The following is a 22,619-nucleotide window of genomic DNA, read 5'->3' on the forward strand; positions in this document are numbered from 1 at the left end:
GAGGTTTTTATTAAGCACACTGGTGCAGGAATGTGAACTAGAGGTCTTTCCATGGAAACTACACCAGTGCTCTCATAAAACCCTGCAACATCACTGATGGACTTGTAACATTAAACTTTATATACTTAAGATATGCATTCACTAAACCACAGAAAGATTTTATGTGAAAGTTATGTAAACATTGAAAATTACAGACAATTTTTAAAAGGTCAGTGATGATCCAGAAGAGATGGTTATAATTTCTCTAAGTTAAACCATTATATATTCATTTCCACTATAAATTTATGTATTATTTTTCTAACGAAGTTAGTGTTGGGCAGAGGTACTTTGGCTCTAAAGTCAATTAATCACAACTAAATAGAAGAGCTAAAGTAACAACCTTTTTAAAAAAAAATTTTTTTTAATGTTTATTTACTTTTGAGAGAAAAACAGAGACCGAGTACAAGGGGGGGGCGGGGCAGAGAGAGAGAGAGAGAGAGAGAGAGAGAGAGAGAGACAGACAGACAGACAGAATCTGAAGCAGGTTCCAGGCTCCAAGCTGTCGGCACAGAGCCTGACGCAGGGCTTGAACCCAGGAACTGTGAGATCATGACCTGAGCCGGAGTCGGACGCTTAACCAACTGAGCCACCCAGGTGCCCCAGTAACAACCATTTTTGATACAGCAACTCCACTGAAACACGGCCGCAGGGCCCTTATACACTCGGCACTCACCTACACAACACTGGGGGGCAAATATATGTGCAACAGCCTCTGCCCTGGGTAGCTTTCAACCTCCGCATGAAATGTCTTACGCATGCGAAGCCACATATTATCAGGTAAGTTATCAAGTAACTTTTTAGGAGCCCAGGGATGGTGTGGGACATTTGAAAGCTTTTAAGGAGGAGGTAAGCCTTGGCCTGCGTAGATGATCAATGTATACTGGGATTGGGGGGGACGCCTTGGTCAGACGTGAAGGCAAGTAGTAGCATCACACATCCTAGCTTCTGGAGACTGGAGAGGAGGACATCGAACTAAGAGATGGTAAAGGAGAAGGGAGAAGGGAGGATCCAGTATGCAGAGCCTTGAGAACAAAAACTCCCATGTGCTTTGAACTATTTGTTCGGAGGAAATTCACCTTTACCTCCTCTTCTCAACTGGCAGACCATTCTAGCAGAGCAAGATGAATCGCAGGCATGGAGAATGGGGACAGGGAGGTGACTCAGGTGTCAAGTGGGGAAAAGAGTCCAAACCAGTGCTGATACGCAATAGCGAGTGCTCTGTGGGCGCACAAGGGCAACTGGTTCCAGGGGCTTCAAGCACAAGCACCCCGTGTGCTACCTCACTCACCCCTCAGAAGTGCCTGTGAGGACAAAATCACAATGCCCAGTTTCCAGATAAGAAAAGGGAAACACAAAGGGTTTTAGCCACTTGCTAATGGATAGGGTTAAGAGATTCAACCAAATGACCTGAGCATAATGTTGACCGATGCTTGAAAGAAACCATAAGAAAACATGAAAGCAAAGCTGTTTTGAAGAAAAGAAAAAGCCTTAACTGGATTTCGTAAGTTACCTCGAGACACCAGATAAAGCAAAATGACTTGAATCAATACCCATCAGCATCCTAAGCGGAAAATGGCAGGACAGGAAAACATGGAGCAGTGATGTTTCCAGAAGGTACTGGGGGTTACACTGTGACCCGCCCCCCACCACCACCCACCTCTGCTGATGATGCACTCACTATGGCTTAACCCCACATCTCCAAATCTCCCCCAAATCCCCAAATCTCCGATTTGCCCTTGGCTATTGACCTCAGTGCAGCAAAACTCACCCTGTTGGTTCTGGACTTTTACCTACAAACCTGAATCTACTGGGCTGTGTTTCTGGTACCTTATCAACCTGGTTCTGATCTCGGTGATGCTCTTCAGATGGTATCTGCTGCTGTGTTCTCACTCACACTCCTATCTCCCTGTCATCCGCCCCACATGGAAACGTAAACCTAATTACTGACCGTCCCCTCTGTCTCACACTTTAACAGGTCAGCGTGGGCTCTGTAACCACTAATATTCTGACTACCTCTCCCCGCCAGCAATTTCATTAGAATATTATCAAGGCCCCCTGAAAATGACTCAAAATAACTTACAGAAGTATAAATGAAAGACTGAAACTGAAGACATTCTGCATCCCTCAAAACACTAGAATCTATTTGCCAGGATCTATGCGATATTTCAATCAACCTGCACCACATTTCACACTAACCTTTGACTGTCCTAGCTAACACTACAATTATTGGGGGAGGAGCCCTCTGCTAATTACTCACCTATGTAGTAAGTGGTAAATCCTACAGGTAAACAGAGCATCTTCATTAATGAGAACGCCTGGCACAGAGAGCCATTTAGTTCCTTTTGCTAGATTTCTGGCTAGTTGATTATTTGAGCTGGTCCACATAAAGTTATACTCTTTGAGCCTTTCAAAATTTATCCTGTTAAATTTATTACAATTCTTGATTTTTTTTTTTTTCCAACGTATTTTATTTATTTTTGGGACAGAGAGAGACAGAGCATGAACGGGGGAGGGGCAGAGAGAGAGGGAGACACAGAATCGGAAACAGGCTCCAGGCTCCGAGCCATCAGCCCAGAGCCTGACGCGGGGCTCGAACTCACGGACCGCGAGATCGTGACCTGGCTGAAGTCGGACGCTTAACCGACTGCGCCACCCAGGCGCCCCATACAATTCTTGATATTTTTATTCTCATGTTCATGCTCTAAAGCCTAACTTCTATAATGGGAACAGTTACTGACAAAAATGAAATTTTAATACTGTGCTAAAACGTTTACATGACAATCTCAAAATGACCCCAAAGCATGGTACATATGTCAGTTGCAAATACACTAAAAATCACAAGCATTTAGAGAAACGAATAAGGCCTTTTCATAACTGGCTCTAAATTATCTACTCACTTATTCGTTGAAAAGACATCTCAGACTTTTAGTCTTCAATCCTACGAGATGATTTGACAGATGATCTGTCTCATATCAGATTTAAATTAGTATAATTTAAGATTAAAAAAAAAAAAATTGGTTGAGGAGCCTGGGTGGCTCAGTTGGTCAAGCTCCAACTTTAGCTCAGGTCACGGATCTCAGAGTTTGTGACTTTGAGCCCTGCATTGGGCTCTATCCTGACAGCTTGGAGCCTGGAGCCTCCTTCAGATTCTGTGTCTCCCTCTCTCTCTGCCCCTCCCCTGCTCAAACGTGCGCATGCCCTTTTTCCCCTCTCAAAAATAAACATTAAAAAAATAATAAAGATAAAAAACTGGAATCCAGGAGCATTTTATTCAGTATTTAATTTCTTCTTCTTTCAGAGTACAGCAGATTATATGTAAATCTTAGCTTCTACAATCCTAAGGTAAGCTCCAAAGGTGCAGGATTTTGTTTCCTAGTATTTAGCTTCTAGAAGAAACCTGCCATATAACGAGTGTTTAACAAATTCTCTAACAGTCCACAATGAGAATCAAAGAGAATTTAGACTTAATTTATAGGATTTTTGCCATTTCAATTCGAATTCCCAGTAATCTGACCATCTCTTAATCATCAGATAGGAACAAATAAAGATGTTAAGTGAATCATGACAACAATTTCACCATTTTATACAGCCCTAGTTAAAGTAGCCAAGGTGGGGGAATTGAGAAAAGGGATTTAAGACATAATCAATCACTTTAATGAGCTTTAATGAAAAGGACTCGGAGAATTCATCCTCAAGAGTTATAAATTTTATATTAATATTATTCAAAATCAGCAAAAAATTGAAAGATTTTGATAATTAAAAGCGGGCTTTTTAAGTCTTCTTGCAAAATTTCCAAAACTGGGTAATTACATGCCAAACCTAAACTGAGATGTGCAGTTAATTTTCTTTCCCTAAATACAAAGCCTTGGTGTGCATATGTGGAAACTCTAACAACACAGTAACTCTGTGAGCCTCCGAGGGCAGAATCAACTGCCCATACCGCCCCCGGACCCCGAATATCAGAAGGTCATACTAATCTTCCTCTGACAAATGCATCCTCAGTAAGTTACCTACCTGTGTAAGTATGGCGGTGGTTCCGTCTGTGGCTTCGACTGTGAGGTTATAGTTTGATTTCTGTTCTGCATCAAGAGGTTTGGCAACAACGATCGTTCCGGTGCCCTTGTCAACATCAAAGTGACTGTCATAGTTGCCACCTAGGTTAAATTAGGACATACAGAAGAGTAACAACAGGTAGGTCATAGGATGAAATTCCGTCATTTTGTGGCTTTCTACTTGTGAATGACAGGGGGGAGAAAAAAACAAAACACTTCTGATATTGATCAAGGTGATTCCAAGGAGCTTTCATTTTGAAACACAAGAAAAGATGGGCCAATTAGAAAGACAATGCTTACTAATGCAAAGTTGAGCTCTAATTTCAAGGGAAGCTAATAACTGAGAGGAAAGCAACTCTGAAAACAGAAAAATGTTGCTAATATTGCCAACGAATTACTTTCGATTTGCTCTTTCAGGGGTTCTGAATAGGTCTTTAATTTATATACCTCAGTAGCTATATAAAGCATCACTTACTAACCAAAATCGGCTCTTTAAACGTTTAATTACACACACAAAAATTATGACACTTGAACGAACTGCCCTAATAAATTAACTATTCAAAACAAATGTTAACTCTGGAAAAAATAATGGCAGTTAATGTCAATTAGTCCTGGCTCTTACATACTCGAAAAGAAACTTTCCCCATTGTTGCCAAACACAAAGCTTAAGGAAGCAAAAGTTTCTGTGCTACGAGCATTACCCAAATGCATTCCCAATTATATCCTAGATAAAACTCTCTTTTCAAATCCACTGCACTTGAGATACTTTTATCAATGAAGCGAAATGGAATGAAAATAAAGACTTAACGTCATGATGATGTTCTATTACAAAACGCACCAGAAAGCAAAACGAAACACACAGAAAAGCCACAATCTTCAGCTAAACCTAAAACTAAGGATGATCTGGAGATGTATCAGAAGTCAGCATGTCTGCAGCTGGGATGGGTGACCACGCGCACACCATGGAAACAGAGGGCAATGAGAGAGTCACTGGACATGAAACAAAGCTTTAAAAACTGACGCTTTGATCTTAGATCGCATAATCTGAGGCAAATTATGTGATCTCAGCAGATACCTTCTGCTGTACAGTTCAGGTCACAAGTCACCTGCAAGACGTGAAACGCTTCTCTAGCAAGTGTGTCGCCTGGCACAGCCAAACAGAAGCAAGCGAGCGTGGGAGGCAAGCACAGAACAAGGAGGAGCAGTCAATCAAACCAGTTCCAAGTGCAGTCAGTGTTACACGGGGAATTTACACACGGCACAGCCTGCTCGTCTGCAAGCGTGACAGGAGTTAACAGACAGCACACACACTATTTTGACCGCAGTTAATTACAAAAATAATCCTTTTCTTTAAAACTAAAGTAACGGCTGGGGGGCCTGTGTGGCTGGGGCGGCGAAGTGTCCGGCTCTTGGGTTTTCAGCTCAGTCATGACCTCACGGCTCGGGAGCTGGAGCCCCACGTCGGGCTTTGCGCTAACGGTGTGGAGCCTGCGTGGGATTCTCTCTCCCTCTCTCTGCCCTCCCCCTGCTGCTGGCTCTCTCTCTCAGAATCAATAAATAAACTTAAAAAAATAAATAAAGGGGCGCCTGGGTGGCTCAGTCGGTTAAGCGGCCGACTTCGGCTCAGGTCACGATCTCGCGGTCCGTGAGTTCGAGCCCCGCGTCGGGCTCTGTGCTGACAGCTCAGAGCCTGGAGCCTGTTTCAGATTCTGTGTCTCCCTCTCTCTCTGCCCCTCCCCTGTTCATGCTCTGTCTCTCTCTGTCTCAAAAATAAATAAACGTTAAAAAATAAATAAATAAATTAAATAAATAAATTAATTAAATAAATAAATAAATAAATAAATAAATAAAAATAACAGTTTCATAGGTGTTGATGACATCAACAATTTCATACAATGACCCAAACTGGGAAAACAGCTTAACAGTCTAGTGTGGAAAATTAAAGAGGTAAAAGCCTGTACCCCCCTCGCCCTGTGGCCCTGGCAGCCTAGTCCCATCGGCTTCAACCCACTGAAGTAGCATTTGGGGTACGGAGGGTGGCTAAAGGACAGAAGAGGGGAAAAAGGAATGTAAAGATCCAACTGGAGAGGAGTTGCACTACGTACTTTTGCTTTTAAGTATCTTTGTGATTAAGGTAACGTGAAGAAACAGCACTTAAAAACCTAAGATGTCAAAGTTTAATGCGAATTTCTTTTTTTAAGTATGTCAGAATAAGGTAACACGTTCCAGGTCTAAACTAAATGGCCGAGAGAAAGGAAAACTGACCTAGGCATGTCATTTTTATTACAGGGTTATTTCATCTAGTGAACCCTGCTTCCCACGTTCCCAAAGTGCAGTAAGTCAAACTTAAAAAGGCCATAGTTGGCACTATCGTTGTTAAGTCATACAAATAAAATTTGTAAGCTTATTCCCTATAAAATACTGGCTGACCTGAGACAGTCAAGCAGGCAGTTATTTTAAGCATCCAAACCATATTCACTAAAAATAGCAATGTGCCATGTTATGTACCAAGAAGGAAAATCAAGAAGCTGTGCTTCTGAACCAAAAACATTCAGATTTCTAACTCTTTGATGCACTTCTGAAAACCTTATTTTTAGGTTCATGATACACAGCACCTGTTTTAAACAAGGTGAGTACGTGCTGGATATTGCAACACATTTGCAATCAAAATACTGCAATTTAAGACAAATTCCCCACTTCTGGCTCTTGCTCCCAATTTTAAGTCCTGAGATGGACACACAAATCAGAAAAAGAGACAGGTTCTCAAAGACAGAAATAAATCAAAGACACGTTCTCCTCAGTGTAACCCACACACGGACAATGAAAACTCTGAGCCACGCTTACCAATGATATCAAACCAAAGAGGCGTGCCAGGAGGCTCCACAGATATCACTCCAATCATGTGAGCAACCGGGTCACTTTCCATGACAGTAAAGGTAAAAAACGGTTCTTCAAATGAAATTGGCTCCAGGGACGGTTTGGGCTTGGAAATCCATTCAATGTGGAGTCGCGTGGTTGACGACTTTTGGGGCCGACCATTATCAACGGCCTTAATCTATAAAATGTAAGCAGAGGGGATAAAAGGAGCAAATTAGAAGTTACACCCATAAGTGAAGCACAGATCAGTTTGGTCTTAAACTAAGTTAATTTCAAACAGTATCTATATTTGTGTATTCCCCATGTTTAAGGTTTGATTAAAAAGAGCAACCTCTCAGGGAGCCTGGGTGGCTCAGTCGGTGTTCAGCACCCGACTTCAGCTCAGGTCAGGATCTCGTGGTCTGGGAGTTCGCGCCCCACGTCGGGCTCTGCGCTGACAGCTCAGAGCCTGGAGCTTGCTTCGGGTTCTGGGTCTCCCCCTCTCTCTGCCCCTCCCCTGCTCACACGGTCTCTCTCTCTCTCTCTCTCTCAAAATTAAACAAACATTTAAAAAAAAAAAAAAAAAGAGCAACCTCTTCATGCCACAGTCAATGTAAGTAGTAACTGGAGTGACAGCTGAAGAGGACAACCTAAGCCACATTTCCCAAAGTCAGGTCACAAACACTGAGGCTACTTATTGAAGAGAGAAAAAGTTACAAGAGAAGTGATGTGAGACCAGATTAACAGTCAAAGTATGTGAGAAATTCAAAGACCAGATCTTAACTCACTGAAAGGATATCATATTCTCCAGCTCCAGAGAACTTCTTGGACGAAACCACTCCGGTTTTTGGCTCAATGAAAAATTTGCCATGCTCGTTTCCATCTTCAATGCTGTAAGAGATCTCTGCGTTGGGACCTTCGTCTTTGTCTGTAGCGATAACACGATAGATGGGCTCGCGCTTGGAGTTTCTTTCTCGTTCTGGTCTTTCCCGCTCTGGGAGTCTGATTTTGTAGAACTTTTGTAGGAACTGGGGTTTGTTGTCGTTTTCATCAAGGATTTTCACAATTACTCTTGCAATGGTTGACTTGGGGGGGCTACCATTGTCTGTCACGGTAACCTGTGTGTGAAAGGGAAAACAGGTCAACAGAGGTTTTTAAAAATAGAACTACATAAAAAGCGACTACCTTCCTCCTGAGGATACCCTGTATTTTGCATAAACCTGTATTTTGCATCTCACCCAGCACTAGGACGCACACCATCTCCTCTCCTGACAACAGGAGGCAAGGCGACGTGTCCCATTCAGACAGGGACCCGGGCAGCAGGCGGGGGGCTAAGGAGGAGGCACGGCAGGAGCCCCGCCTCTCCCCTCACCACGCTGCCTGTCCCAGGGCTGCCACAGCTGTAATGCGCATGTCGCCAAAATGGCAAACCATCAGCGACATCTTTTTGAATCACGGAGGAGCTACAGGGAGATTTTGCTTTTCAATAAAGAGTCCTCTTAGGAATAACATCCACTCTCTACCCTTAAAAATCACATCTCCACATACCGCATTAAAAATCATCAGTTTAAAATATGTGCAAAGTCACGTGCCTCTTCATACTAGCCGTCGCCCTTTTGTTCTGTCGGACCCTGTTCCTGCACAGGAATCCTCCACACTCAGCAGGGGGGACATAAAAACTGTCATTCCAAACCCACTTATTCCATAAGATTTTCAGGAAAAAGAACATAAATAACAACCTGAGGTCTTGAGGACGGGTGAATGCTTCCATATGCGCAATTTCATCCCGAAATCAGATGTCCACTATTATTTTGGTGTGTACGTTCAAAGCAATAACCCTAGGAACAGCTCCCTCACCACATCCTCCAAAATTAATCACTGAAATGCATTTTTAAAAATATTGAAGTATACTGCAGGTTTTTGTGGGACTCATTTTGTTTTTAAAGCTTGGTGAGTACAAATCTGTTGTTTATAAAAATGTGACTAGGGGCGCCTGGGTGGCTCAGTCGGTTGGGCGTCCGACTTCAGCTCAGGTCACGATCTCGCGGTCCGTGGGTTTGAGCCCCGCATCGGGCTCTGGGCTGATGGCTCAGAGCCTGGAGCCTGCTTCCGATTCTGTGTCTCCCTCTCTCTCTGCCCCTCCCCCATTCATGCTCTGTCTCTCTGTCTCAAAAATAAATAAAACGTTAAAAAAAAAAATTTATAAAAAAATAAATGTGACTATATCCTAATAGTACTCATCAAGAGTATTTAAGTCAAGTAGCTGTTTCTCCTTAAGTACATGATTGGGGCACCTGGGTGGCTCAGATGGTTAAGCATCTGACCCTGGGTTTCGGCTCAGGTCACGATCTCACGGGTTTGTGAGTTCGAGCCTCGAGTCTGCACTGTCAGGGCAGAGCCTACTTGGGATTCTCTCCGTCTCTCTGCCCCTGCCCACCCCCCCCATCAAAATACACAAGCTTAAAAAGAAAACAAAAATGAAAAAAATCAAGTGCATGATTTACCTGCTCACACTCTCAAAATAAAAACAAAATTTACAATTACTATTTAATTTTAACCTCCCTAAACATTTCCTTTGGATCAGTTTTCAGATGATCTTTAGGAAAAAGAAAGAAAATTAAAGAGAACTAGAAGCAAGCACTATGTTTTGCGGTATCATCACCAACATGGTTTTAAGTTTCAGTTCAATAACCAGCAGCCAGTAACACAGCTTTTAACACAGAACTGAAAAACTCTTCAAGACAGGCCAATCGACACCGGCCTTGGCCCTCAAACACCCCACCAAGAAGGACTACAGAAAACATACGAGGTATGTAAATAAACCATTACAGTCTTATTTCCCACCAACGTCTTACTATCATCTTCAGAGTCCTAAGTACCTTACAACTTGTTCCCATCCAGCCTTTGACAGGTGCCACCAACAGGTGGCTCTGGAGTAGGGCGCACAGCCAGCAGGTGTCCCGTGCAGCTCTGACCAGGGCATGGGCCCAGCACGATCCCCATGCCAGGGACCTGCCACTCCGGACAGACTGCCACCGGTTCCTTTTCTTCAGGAACCACATTCTCCCTTCTGTCAATCACTGTAGTGACTGGATGAAAATTCTAAGCTCTGCTCTATCAGAAGGAAAGAGAATTCAAGGGACCTGTACCACCGACGGCTGGATGGAACACACGAAGAAATTACTAACTGTAATGGTGGCTGTGAAGCACCTTCTCTACACAGGATATTCATGTGCACACGTTACACAGCTATAAAAACTACGTTTTTTACTGACAATTACAAAAAAATCAGACCAAGGGGGCACCTGGGTGGCTCAGTCGGATGAGTGTCCGACTGTGGCTCAGGTCATCTCTCAGTCTGTGAGTTCGAATCCACATCGGGCTCTGTGGTGACAGTGCAGAGCCTGCTTTGGATCCTCTGCGCCTCCCTGCTCATGCTCGCTCTCTCTCTCTCTCTCTCTCTCTCAGGAAGGAACAAAAGGAAGGAAGGAAGGAAACTGGACCAGGGATGAAATGAAATTAAGCAGGCAGCATTATGAACAGCAATAATATAAAAAGAGAGATAGCTACATATTAATATAATATATATATAATATAAATAATATTGAATTATATATATATAATATTGAATAATTATATATATATTATTGAATAATTATATATATAATTTGAATATAATATTCAAAATAATAATAATAAATCACAGCTTAGAACTTTCCCCAGGACCCACACTGGCAGAAGGGAAGATTCATGCAGAGAACTCGACAAGCACTTGGGTCTTTTCCAGCTCTAGCTCCAATGATCAACACTGGCTATTAACGTGTGACACAGAAATGCCAGCAGAGGTTACATGTCTGCTCTGCGTCCCTCCCCAAGTGCTGTCTCTTCTCAGCCCCCTCCTGGCCTAGAGGCTGTGGCTCCCGGCCGTCGCATCCGGCCCGCCGTCCACGGGACACTACGTGCCCCCCTCCACAGACTCCTATCCCTGCGCCTACAGGGTGCCGACCCTCTACCAGCAAACTAGTGAAGGACAAGCTGTGTTTCTTCTTTCAGGGACTAGAAGGCATTTTAAGTGAGCTGTGAGCATGAGAAGCCTAGCAGAAGAGACACTGTCAGTCTTCAATCTTTTAGTTTAGAAATGTTTACAAAGCACAAACTTTTAGTAAAAAGCACAAACTTTCAGGGCACCTGGGTGGCTCCGTCAGTTTAGCGTCCAGCTCTCAGTTTCAGCTCAGGTCGTGGTCCCAGGGTTGTGGGATTGAGCCCCACGTCGGGGTCCACGCTGACAATGCAGAGCCTGCTTGGGATTCTCTCTCTCTTCCCCCCTCTCTCTGCCCCTCTCCTGCACTCTCTCACGCACTCTCAAAATAAATAAACTTACTTTTTTTAAAAAACAAAACACAAACTTTCTACAATTCAATTTAAAATGCAAAAACAAGGCAATTACTTAAGGATAACGATAACAAAAACTGGAAACTAGCTACAGTTGAATTAGACCTATTATCATAAAAAATCCTGAAAACAATACTGAGGAAAAAGATGTAGAAGGCCTATAGAAATACATCTCATGTAAATGACAAGGAAATTTCAATAATATCGCTTTCATTTGATTGCTCTGTGTGTGTTGTGCATGTGTAAAGCACAATAATTTGAGCAGTCCTGTATTCTGGGGATAGAAAGGGATTTAAAGGGACATGAACCACACTCACAAAGGTTTGGTTTCCCCTTTATTTTCCTAATAATGACCAGGAGGCAATATAATGAAATAGTAACAGTTATGAAGACTAGTTAATGTGACCACGAATGTTCTTTCCCATGATATTTATAATTATAGTATTTTTAAAATAACTAAAATAAAGAAATGCTTACTTCTAATATATGTTCATCCTGCTGCTCTCGGTCCAGTTTCCTTGACGTTGTTGTGATAAGACCTATGAAGTGGTAACAGTTCATTAATCGTTACAAATAAAGTCAAAATATTTACAAAATATCGTCACTGAAACCTCACTGAGCACAAAAGTCTGAGCAAATCTCTGATCCTGAAGGGAAAAAAAAATGATTAATCCAGGTTCAGTCATTTTATTTACAACCAACACACTTCGCACTGTCTCATTTTAATGGCTCTTCAACACAGTAAATGACAGAAGGATAAAAAAGTGGCAAAACTCCAGTCACCTTCTTGATGTGGCCAGTGGTTTGAATATACATTGTTGTCAGAAGGCATTTTTTAAAAAGTTGAGATGAAGTTATCCAGGATTTCAAACTCCTCTAACTTCTGCAGAGACAATTAAGTATGAAGTGACAGAAAAAATCTTCTGTAACTGTATTAGAAGAACCAGTGGAACACATGGTCTTATTACCTCCCAACCACTGACCCTCCCATGACTTATTACCTCCCAATCACCGACCCTCGTAAGTGGAGACTCGTTATAAAAGTAATGTGACTTTCCAGGAAATACTGCTCAGATGTCAACTAATTTCCAATGGAAGAAAAAAATAAATGATCCTCAAAGAAACCCCATATTCTTTATCTCCTTGATTCTTCTATCAAACTAGAAAATCTATAGTTTCAATCTGTCTCTAGAACTTTAATAACAGTCGATGTGAGTGTCCACATAGGTTGGATCCTGGAAGACCGTGAAAACTGATTAAATCATTTCTGTACTTCACAAAATACACACAAAATTGCCCCAACCACTAACACAGCGTCCGCGGCCTGCGCTGACAATGGTCAGGGGTGTATACGGTGGATCTGACGTCAGATCAGCAGCTCAGGTAAAACCTTTTGAGGCAAGACGACTGGCAGGAACAACCTTTCTCCGGCCCAGCTTTTTGTGGTTTTTTTCCACAGGAAAATACTTCAAATAATGTCTATTTAAGAACAGATTTTATCACTATAATTGATTTTCCCCTATTATCCCTAAGTAACTTCACACAACTACCAATTAAAGGCTATTCAAAACGATCCTCTAAATTTGTAAATGAAAGGTTCGTGTTTTTATTTAATTTGATGAGGATTTTTTTTCTTCCCTAAAATAGTTTACTGAGGATCTCGATCAACATGATCTTCCCCACAATTCAGTGAAGCAACGCACTCTTGCTGATAAGAACAACAAAAGACTATATTGTAAACTAGAATCTGGGGGGGTTTCCCAAACCACACTTATAGATTGAAACAGGTTCAAGGAAAATGCACGGCAATGCTTAACGGCGTAAAAATGTTGCTTAATGTGGCAGAGGTTTGATTTTCATTAGTCAAAAACCTTTTAAAGTTAATCCCTCTTGTTTCCTATCAAATGTTTACCGCTTTCTGATGGTGGTTTTAAGTAGTTCAAGAATGACAGGAAATCACTGTGATTCGTCCCATCGAACTGTCCTAAGGTGCCCATCGAAAAGCTGTCATCAATGGTAACATCACAAGGGCAACAGCTTGGCACGTTCTCAGCAAAACAGGATCCTGCTTGTGAAGAGCATCATCGCTTGTTGCAAGAAGGCCTGCTAGCAAATAAGTTTCTACAGCCAATAACCAAATGCCCATTAGCAATTAGCAAGCCCCCACTTCACGGCTTGCTTACCGCACACTTAACAAAGGGTGTGTGCCCACATCCACGCGACAAATCCAACAGAGACAAAGAGCAAACCCAGGTTTGTTATTTGCACTCTCCATATGCTTCAAATTAATTCTCCTCTGTTAACTCAAACGGAACATTAACTCCGCCTGAATGCAATGAATTCTAATGTTCTGTTCCCTTCTTACACACCCTTTCAGCCTAGTTACTGCTATCCGCTCCCCCACCTCTCGGCTCAGCCCGTCACTTCTGAGGCCTGACCCGACAGGTGTGCCTGGGGTCCCGCAGCCGGGCTCCACACTCACCTCTGCCGTAGCGCGGCACGGCCCCACAGGACCACGGTCACTCACTCCAATCTCCTCTTGCTGCCTGCAAAGCCTAGGAGGACAGACTGCCTTTCTCGCCCATCTTGGTTATACTGCTACACCTCTATTACCTTAAAAGAAAATACTTAAACGTGTGAACCAAAAAGGGGCAGCATTAAAACTACGTATTTGAGCGAGACAGACACATAAACTACCCTAAACTTGGAAATAACGATACGCATTTACGGCTCACACAGGCGCCAACAGAAAGTGACGCAGCATCTATTTACAGGCAGGACGTGCCAGGCGGTCCAGGGGACGGTGGCGTCCAGCAGGCACGTAGAGGCCCAGATCCCTCGTGCGGGGGGCGGGTTCCACCCCAAGTACACCTGGGTTACAGGTGTACCCAAGCACGTCTGGGTTCCACCCCAAGTACAAAAGGCTGTGAGGAATAAAGGGAACGGTGGGCCAGTTTTATGAAAGTAGGGTCCAGCCACGTTTAGAAAGCCACGAAGAAGTCGAGGGAGCAGCAGGCTGAAGAGAAGCACCACGTGTCGCAGGAACCGGGGACAGAGAGTTTTAGGGAGGAAGTCCCTCCCCCCGAGTACGTCAGAGCGGCTCAGCCGAGGAGCTAAAAGGAGAGCCAGAGAGGCAGGAAGGAGACCAGGACGGGTGTTTCTTTTATGAAGAGGAGACTTTAGCAGGCCAGCACGGAGCCATGCAGAGAGTGAGCTCTGCACGCGAGGGAAGATGAAGCCCGAGACCAGAGCTGACCAGTACACGAGCCACAAGCATCGTGAGGCAACAAATTCAAATCGCACCTACAATAGCTCGTGAACACGGAACACACTTCAGACTGACAAGACGCCTTTTCTGGATTCACAACACTCCTACCAGAAGAAATCCCATCAGAAGCGCCATGGTGCTCTCTTTCGCCCAACGCCAAAGGGCGAGGCTGTGCCTGTGCATCTGGGGGCGTTGGGGGGGCATGCGGTGCCCTGCCCCTTAGAGAAGAGAGAAATTAACGCTTCTTGTGGAATTTGCACACCAAATGAACCCCGGTGAGAGAACACATTTCCCAACCAGGAAGGAAAATCCCAGGAAAACCGGGACGTCCTTGGAGCCACCCCAGGGAGCCACATTCCAGCCACGCTCACTTTGCACTCACTTCCGCTGCAATTCTGCACATCTCGATGCTGCTAATCCCTCCGCCTGGCCTACCTGACAAGCACCTAGTTCGAAAGACGAATCCGAAGTGTACCTTTTCTATACGCCCAGTACGTGTTATTAACCCTGCAGGCATGGAATATCCTAATAAGGATATCCATTTCTTTCATTTTAAACATCTGTGTTCATCTGTTATGTTTATTACTAAATCCCAGGAGGATCTGTACTAGTAGAAACAGCACGAATCTTCAGAACTAGAGAGAAACCTTCAACATTATCGAACTCGCCTGCCTGAGTCAAAGAGAAGTTAAACGGTCCCAAGACCACCAGTAAATCATCATAGCCAGGACTACAAGTGTAGTTTTCCTGAGGCCCCGTTGAGAGCGTTTGGGGATTCTTCTCTTCCCCATCGCATCACGCTGCATCGTTTACTATACTTTAGGATTTCAAGTCTCCATCAACTCTGAACTACGACTTACATAAAACTTAAGGGAGCACACACGCAATCAGCAACAGCTAATCATTATTCATTTAGTAGGTCAAAAAAAGGGAGAAAAGGAAAGAGTGGGCAGGAGCAGAACAATATATATGCACGTGCTGCCTTTTCTCACTCTTGCGTTCCATCTTTTTTGTGGAGCGCTATTAAACTAAAAATAGAAATGCAAAGACAAAGTTTCTTTGTTTGGCCTACAAAAACATCTCACTGTGCAGACCAATACTATTATAAATGTAAGTGAACTGAGACAGCAAACACCCTACATTCTCACCAAGTCGCAGTGGCCACTTTACTCCATAAACCTATGTGAAACTAAGAAGCCAAACTTCCCTGTTTGACGATCAGTATTAAAAAAAAAAAACATTCAGAGTTTTCCAAGGCCACTTTAGCATTTACGGAAGAGAATCCATTTAAGGATACAAGAAAATCAGATTAACTAAAATGTTTCGATACAGCACTTTACTCTGACGTTTCTTACGATACCAAAAACCATCTCTAAACTTCTCAAAGTTGAAGAGGTCAAATGGACATCACGAAGTAGGGCAGCACTTAAAGATGAACGTCAAAGAATCAGCAGGTGAGGATAAGGTGAAATGGTCCGCAAAGGCGGAGCTATACGTAGGTATTCATTCAACCATCCAGGGGGTGCGCTAAGAACATAGAGATGACAAAGAGGCTTGTTTTCAAGAAACAAGGGTGAAAGCAAAGACCCCATTCAACAAACTATACACAAGTTAGACTAGAGTGGAGGGTACACAGAGGACGCAGGGAGAAAGCAAGGGCTCTTGCTGAGGGTTCTGTATTCCAAGAAAGCTTTAACTTGGCTGGACGATGAGACACACGTAGTCTAGCCATCTCTATTGTTCCAGGAGACAACCAGCCCACCACTCAATGTGCAAGCGAGGCCAGCCAGGACCAAGCAGCCTCGGAGAGAACCAGCCGAGCGACCACCACTGCATGAAACATCAGCCAGGCCCGGACAAGACCAGAAGCGCCCAGCAGAATCCTATAAGAAATTACGGTGGTGGCTGTTTCGAGCCACTAAATTCTGGGACGGTTTGCTCCACAGCAAGGGCAAAATAATGCATCAGATGACCTCACCTCTAATTGTTATCTGACTTACTACATGCCAAGGTGGTGAGCTTTCAATAAATTTTCTCATTTAGTCCAGATGTATGCAGGTGGCGGTATCTATATCATGACACGTTACCCTTGTTACAGGCTCGGAGAGATTAAATTGCTTTCTCAAGGTCATTCAGCAAGATGGTGATTTGGAAGTTCGATACACCAGATCATCAGAGTCTGAAGTCCACAATAAGAACGAGAGAACCCAGGGAGGCACTGAAAGATTAGGATCTACAGAAAATGGTTTGAAACGTCAGTACTGTGGATGTAACTAGATGGCAGTCAGAGATGAAGGAGGGGGAACAAACAATTTCTTAGTAGGATTAAGATCCAACCACAACGAGAGAACAAATACTTGTGATCGGTAGTAAGAGTTTTTAAAGAACCAAAACTGTAAAAATAAAAATAAAAAAATAAAAGTCTGGCCATGTGTTCACCTTGTTTGGCAAGAATTTACTTTGAACCATTTACTTTGAACCATTTTCCAATTATTCTGCTTGACAATAAACAGAAAAAGGGGAAATATCAAGGAAGGGGGGAAAAGGTCTACCCACCTCGTTAACATTTCCCATTACTCTCATTATTTTCCTCTAACCTCTGCAACTACTTTGGCTTTTGTATACTTTTGCTCATTTTACAATAATGCATAAACTACAGCAACATATGTTCTAGAAAGGCAGGTGTCCACCAGAATTTCCTGTGATAGGCGAGTTCTTCAATGTGCACTGTCCAATATAGTAGCCCACCGCATATGTGGCCACTAAGCATTGGCAAAGTGGTGAGTGTGACTGCAGAACTGAATTTTTTAAAGCTAATTTCGATGATTTAAATTTAAATAAGTCATCTCTGCTCTTGTAGGGCGCCTCCAATTTTCAAATCATCCACATCAAAACCAAAAACTGTGATGCCTTCAATATTCAAAATCTTTTTCCGTGGTCAGAATTTGAAACAGTAATTCAGTGGCAAATAATTGCTATCAAAATTCAAATTCTGTAAACATCTGTCTTAATTCAAAAGAGTGAAAAAAGGAAAACTTCCCAAGATCCTGATTCTGACCTGCTGATGCTGTTCCACGTTCCCTTCCTGACACCCCCTTTCACTGGTCTCCTTTCTCACTGGGCTCTGCAGGCCATGAAGAAACCTGGTTGGTTGCTTTGAGTTCACAGTCTCACCCAAACACCTCAACATCAAGAGTCTCTGTTTAGGGTTAGGGGAGCCTGGGTGGCTGTCACAGTTGCGGGTCCAACTTCAGCTCACGTCATGACCTCCCAGTTCATGGGTTGGAGCCCCGCGTCAGGCTCTGTGCTGACCGCTTGGAGCCCGGAGCCTGATTCGGATTCTGTCTCCCTCTCTCTGCCCCTTCCCCACTCATACTCGGTGTCCCTCTCTCTCTCAAAAATGAATAAACGTTAAAAAAATTTTTGTTAAAGATTCTCTGTATTTAAAGGCTTTTGGGGAAAAAAAACTCATTGTACCAACTTGTATTTTTCGCTTCTCGTGATCTCTAAGAACACTAATCCATGAAATGTATGTTCATAAGCAGTGATGATGTTGTCATAAGGTTTACTAACTCAAAGTCACTTGTTCAGTCTGTATCACGTTATTCAAGTTGCTTTTTCATTGTCTTCCCCAAATGTGTCGCTTTGAAGCATACATATAAAAAACCTAGGAAAAGGCCTATGTCCTCAAAAGCATACAATTCACTTAAGGAAACAGCCCTTACACCTAAAAGGTACAACTAAGTATTATACTACGGTCTCATAGCTCACTTTTTAGGCAGCACTAATTGTGTGCTTCCCAGGACCCAGCTCTGGGCTAAGCATTTTCTATAGGTCATTCTCAATGAATAATCACAGCAACCCCAGAAGGGAGCTACTAACAGAGTATCTGAAGATATTTGAGGCTTTTGAGAGGTAAAGTCACAAGGCTAGTAAATGGCAAAGTGGAGATCTGACCCTAAGTCCGTCTGATCCCAGAGCCCAAACTCTTGGCTCACACAAATAATTTTAAGTGTGTAGATCATAAGTCCTTATTTAATATGTATAATGATCACACCACAAAATTATTCAGTGAGCACAAACGAGTCTCTCACATTACTCCAGGATTACCTCTAGCCATCCAGTCCGGCTCTCTTTGTGGATGTCCTCACGGTTCTGTATCCCTTTCACGGTGCTTTAGTAACCACAGCACTATTTTGAGCAGCCCTTGACTGCAGCCATGCAATTTAGGAATATTATTTTCAACAGTTTTCCCCACTGATTTTGCTGAAATACTTTAATACGTTCTGTTCTTCAAAAAGTTTAAGAACTTTAATTGTGGCATATTTGGTGGTATAACAAGTATTTAGTTTAAGTCTTAGGGTCCATCAGTGAGGATGGTGATTTCTTTAGGAGCTGTTACCACTGGGATCCGGAATTTGATTTCTACCTTTCTACTTTCAACCCTTACCAGGGATTGCCCCGACGACATTCACTGGGCTTTAAACATCAGCAACATTAAGGACAATTACTAAAGAACTGTAACACCCCAGTGAGTAGACGGTCAAACTAAACACTGCTCAAGCAAGTTTTAGACAAGTATTACAAAAACTAAAAAAGTAATATATTTATATATGGTATGTTTTATGTGTATACACCTTCATAAAAGGTTAAACCCCAAACTACCTGTGGTGCCCCTTAGGAAATGGTATAGGAGGGGCCAAAGGGAGAGGAGAAGAGAAGAAAAGGCACTGTCACATTTTACTTTATACAGTTCTTTATTACAGCAATCTTTTATTTGTAACAAGTACATTTAAAGTATTTTCTGTGTATTAAGTATATTATTTAAACTATCAAAACAGTTTAAAGGCCAATATGAAAAGACAGAAATGTTTATTGGTTGAAAACTAATTTTAGGCTGGGAAGTTTCAAATAAATGATTTTTTTTTTTTAAATCTGGAATATCCGGCCATGCATATAATATTAAAACTTCCTGGGGGCTCCTGGGTGGCTCAGTCAGTTAAACATACGACACCTGTTCTTGGCTCAGATCATAATCTCACAGTTCTGAGTTCGAGCCCCATGTTGGGCTCTGAGCTGACAGCACACAGCCTGTTTGAAATTCTGTCTCTCGCTCTCTCTGCACACCCCCCAGCCACCAACTGGCTGTCCCTCTCTTCCAAAATAAATAAACTCAAAAAAAGAAAAACTTCTTAGGAATACGACAGTAGTATATCTTTTACAAGTTTTTCTAATAAAACTTAATGAAGTGTATCATACATTCTAGAATGTACTCTTACCGTAAAAACTAAGTTTGCTAGAGCCAAAGGGTGTTTTACAGTCTAGCCCAAATCCCGCACTTTAAAAACAAGAAAGTGAAGCTCAGGAATGTTGAATTAATTCCTGAAAGTCAGAAGCAGCAGCAGAATTGGAACTAAAATTGAGTTCTTCCCAAAGAAAGTGTTTCCAAGTCTCTCTGCTGCTCTTGGGGCTCTTCAGCCAGAGGTCTGCGGGGAACTCTGAGGAAGGATTGGGTCAAACCCACTTCCTTCCCGCCCCTTAGGAGAACCACCAAATCTGAATCTCCACTTATTCAGAGCATGATCTCATAGTTTGTGAGATTGAGCCCCGAGTCGGGTTCTATGCTGGTGGCATGGAGCCTGCTTGAGATTCTCTCTCTCTCTCTCTCTTCCTCTCTCTCTGCCCCACCCCTGCTTGTGCTCTCTCTCAAAATAAATAAATAAACATTAAAAAGAAAAAAAAATCTCCACCTGTGAGGACCCAGCCCAAACAATGTCACAGAGGTTTCCAGACAATCCATCCCATGCTAACCGTCTTGGGACAAGAGCTTACAGAAGTTGACAAGAACCCGTGCCCTCTTATTCTAATAGTTTCCTAAACACAGGATCGTTTTTAGTAATTGTAATGATCACTAATGGCCATACTCTGGAAGAAAGTGTATTATCTATTTATCAGAAATACACTTCATTATAGACATAGAGAAATATAACAGAGGACTATGGATTTATCAAAGAAAAAATATCTTTAAGAACCATAATGGGTGGGAATGCAAGCTGGTGCAGCCACTCTGGAAAACAGTACGGAGGTTCCTCAAAAAACTGAAAATAGAACTACCCTACGACCCAGCAATTGCACTACTAGGCATTTATCCACGGGATACAGGTGTGCTGTTTCGAAGGGGCACGTGCACCCTCATGTTTATAGCAGCACTATCAACAACAGCCAAAGTATGGAAAGAGCCCAAATGTCCATCGAGGGATGAATGGATAAAGAAGATGTATACACACACACACACACACACACACACACACACACACACACACACACATATATACACACATACATACACAGACACAATGGAGTATTACTCGGCAATCAAAAAGAATGAAATCTTGCCATGTGCAATTACGTGGATAGAACCGGAGGGTATTATGCTAAGTGAAATTAGTCAGAGAAAGACAAATATCATATGACTTCACTCATATAAGGACTTTAAGAGACAAAACAGATGAACATAAGGGAAGGGAACCAAAAATAATATAAAAACAGGTAGGGGGACAAAACAGAAGAGACTCATAAGTATGGAGAACAAACTGAGGGTTACAGGAGGGGTTGTGGGAGAGGGGATGGGCTAAATGGGTAAGGAGCACTAAGGAATCTACTTCTGAAATCGCTGTTGCACTATATGCTAACTAATTTGGATGTAAATTTAAAAAAATAAAAAATGAAACAAGTTAAAAAAAATGCAACAACAACAAAAAAAAAAAAAAAAAAAAAAAAAAAAGCAACAACAAAAAAAGAATTTTTTCACGGTTTGACATTTGAAAAATTAAAATAATCAGAGATGGCCTACTACCCAATTTAAAAATAAAAGGTTTAAAAAAAAAAAAAAAAGAACCATAACAGGGGGCGCCTAGGTGGTTCAGTCGGTTAAGTGTCCGACTTTGGCTCAGGTCATGATCTTGCGGCCGGTGGGTTCGAGCCCGTGTTGGGCACTGTGCTGATGGCTCAGAGCCTGGAGCCTGCTTCGGATTCTGTTTCTCTCTCTCTGCCCCTCCCCAGCTGTCTCTCAAAAATAAACATTAAAAAAAAATTAAAAACAAACAAAAACAAGAACCATAATGAACACTACAGAACTTACTTTGCAGAAATGGTCTGGTGAGCCTACATGAAGATTCCTACTGCTCTTAAGTTACTTATTAAAGCCAAAAACATCTCAGAAGCTTCCTCACAAATCTTCAGCTACAGGCCCCAATCATTAAATCCTGTTAGAACCTACGTTAAATGAAATGTGGTCTTTCCAACATAAAAAGAAACAACAATCTAAATGGCTAAATCAATTTCCATTTAGCAGCATATTTTCCTTTTTTCTGGAAATTACCTTTTGTAGCACAAACGAATGCTGGTCCCTCCCCCAAAGATACATCCACCCTGAAACCTGTGTGGCTGTGACCTTATTTGAAAACTAGTCTCTCAAGATATGGTTAATTATCTCAAGGTAAGATCCATATTTACGAAGGATCCAAAATTCGACGCGTCCTTTGAAGAGAGAGAGATGTGGCGTGTACAGACGTGGGCCACAGGGCCACGTGGAGGAGGAGATACAGGTCAGAGTGCTGCTGCTACAAGCCGAGAAAGTGCCAGGAGCCCAGGAGCCTGAAGAGGCAAGGAAGGATTTTCCCTGCGAAATTTCAGAGGGGGTGTGGCCCTGCCAACACTTTCACTTCTGACTCCAGGCCTCCAGAACTGCAGAGTATACATTCCTGTTGTTTTAAGCCACCCTGTAGTTTGTGATAACTACAATAGCCTGAGAAAGTTAATGACCTTTTCATTCGGATATCAAACAAAAACAGTGAAAAAATACGAAGGAGTGAGAAGCGAAGGGGGGAGAGAGTGGAGGAGGGGGAGGAGGAGAAGGAGGGAAAATTAGGTAACAATGGCAAACAATTTCATAATCCAAAAAGAACCACTCATACTGGCTCTCTGTATTTTATTACTGTCTTCATTTGAAA

General features: G+C 42.6%; 1 protein-coding gene across 4 annotated transcripts in view; it reads right to left on the reverse strand.

Moving 5' to 3' along the window:
• The window catches only part of FAT1 (FAT atypical cadherin 1), a 135,849-nt gene that overhangs the window by 39,720 nt on the left and 73,510 nt on the right, over positions 1 to 22,619 (reverse strand). For all 4 annotated transcript variants that reach the window (XM_042983010.1, XM_042983008.1, XM_042983011.1 and 1 more), the window contains 4 exons: positions 11,817 to 11,878; positions 7,736 to 8,065; positions 6,936 to 7,146; positions 4,054 to 4,193 (listed from right to left, as the gene is read on the reverse strand). In XM_042983010.1, the coding sequence (XP_042838944.1) occupies positions 4,054 to 4,193; positions 6,936 to 7,146; positions 7,736 to 8,065; positions 11,817 to 11,878 (743 nt within the window). The remainder of the gene's footprint in view (positions 1 to 4,053; positions 4,194 to 6,935; positions 7,147 to 7,735; positions 8,066 to 11,816; positions 11,879 to 22,619) is intronic.

This window comes from Panthera tigris, chromosome B1 (assembly GCF_018350195.1).
Source record: "Panthera tigris isolate Pti1 chromosome B1, P.tigris_Pti1_mat1.1, whole genome shotgun sequence".
In the NCBI taxonomy this organism is placed as follows: domain Eukaryota; kingdom Metazoa; phylum Chordata; class Mammalia; order Carnivora; family Felidae; genus Panthera; species Panthera tigris.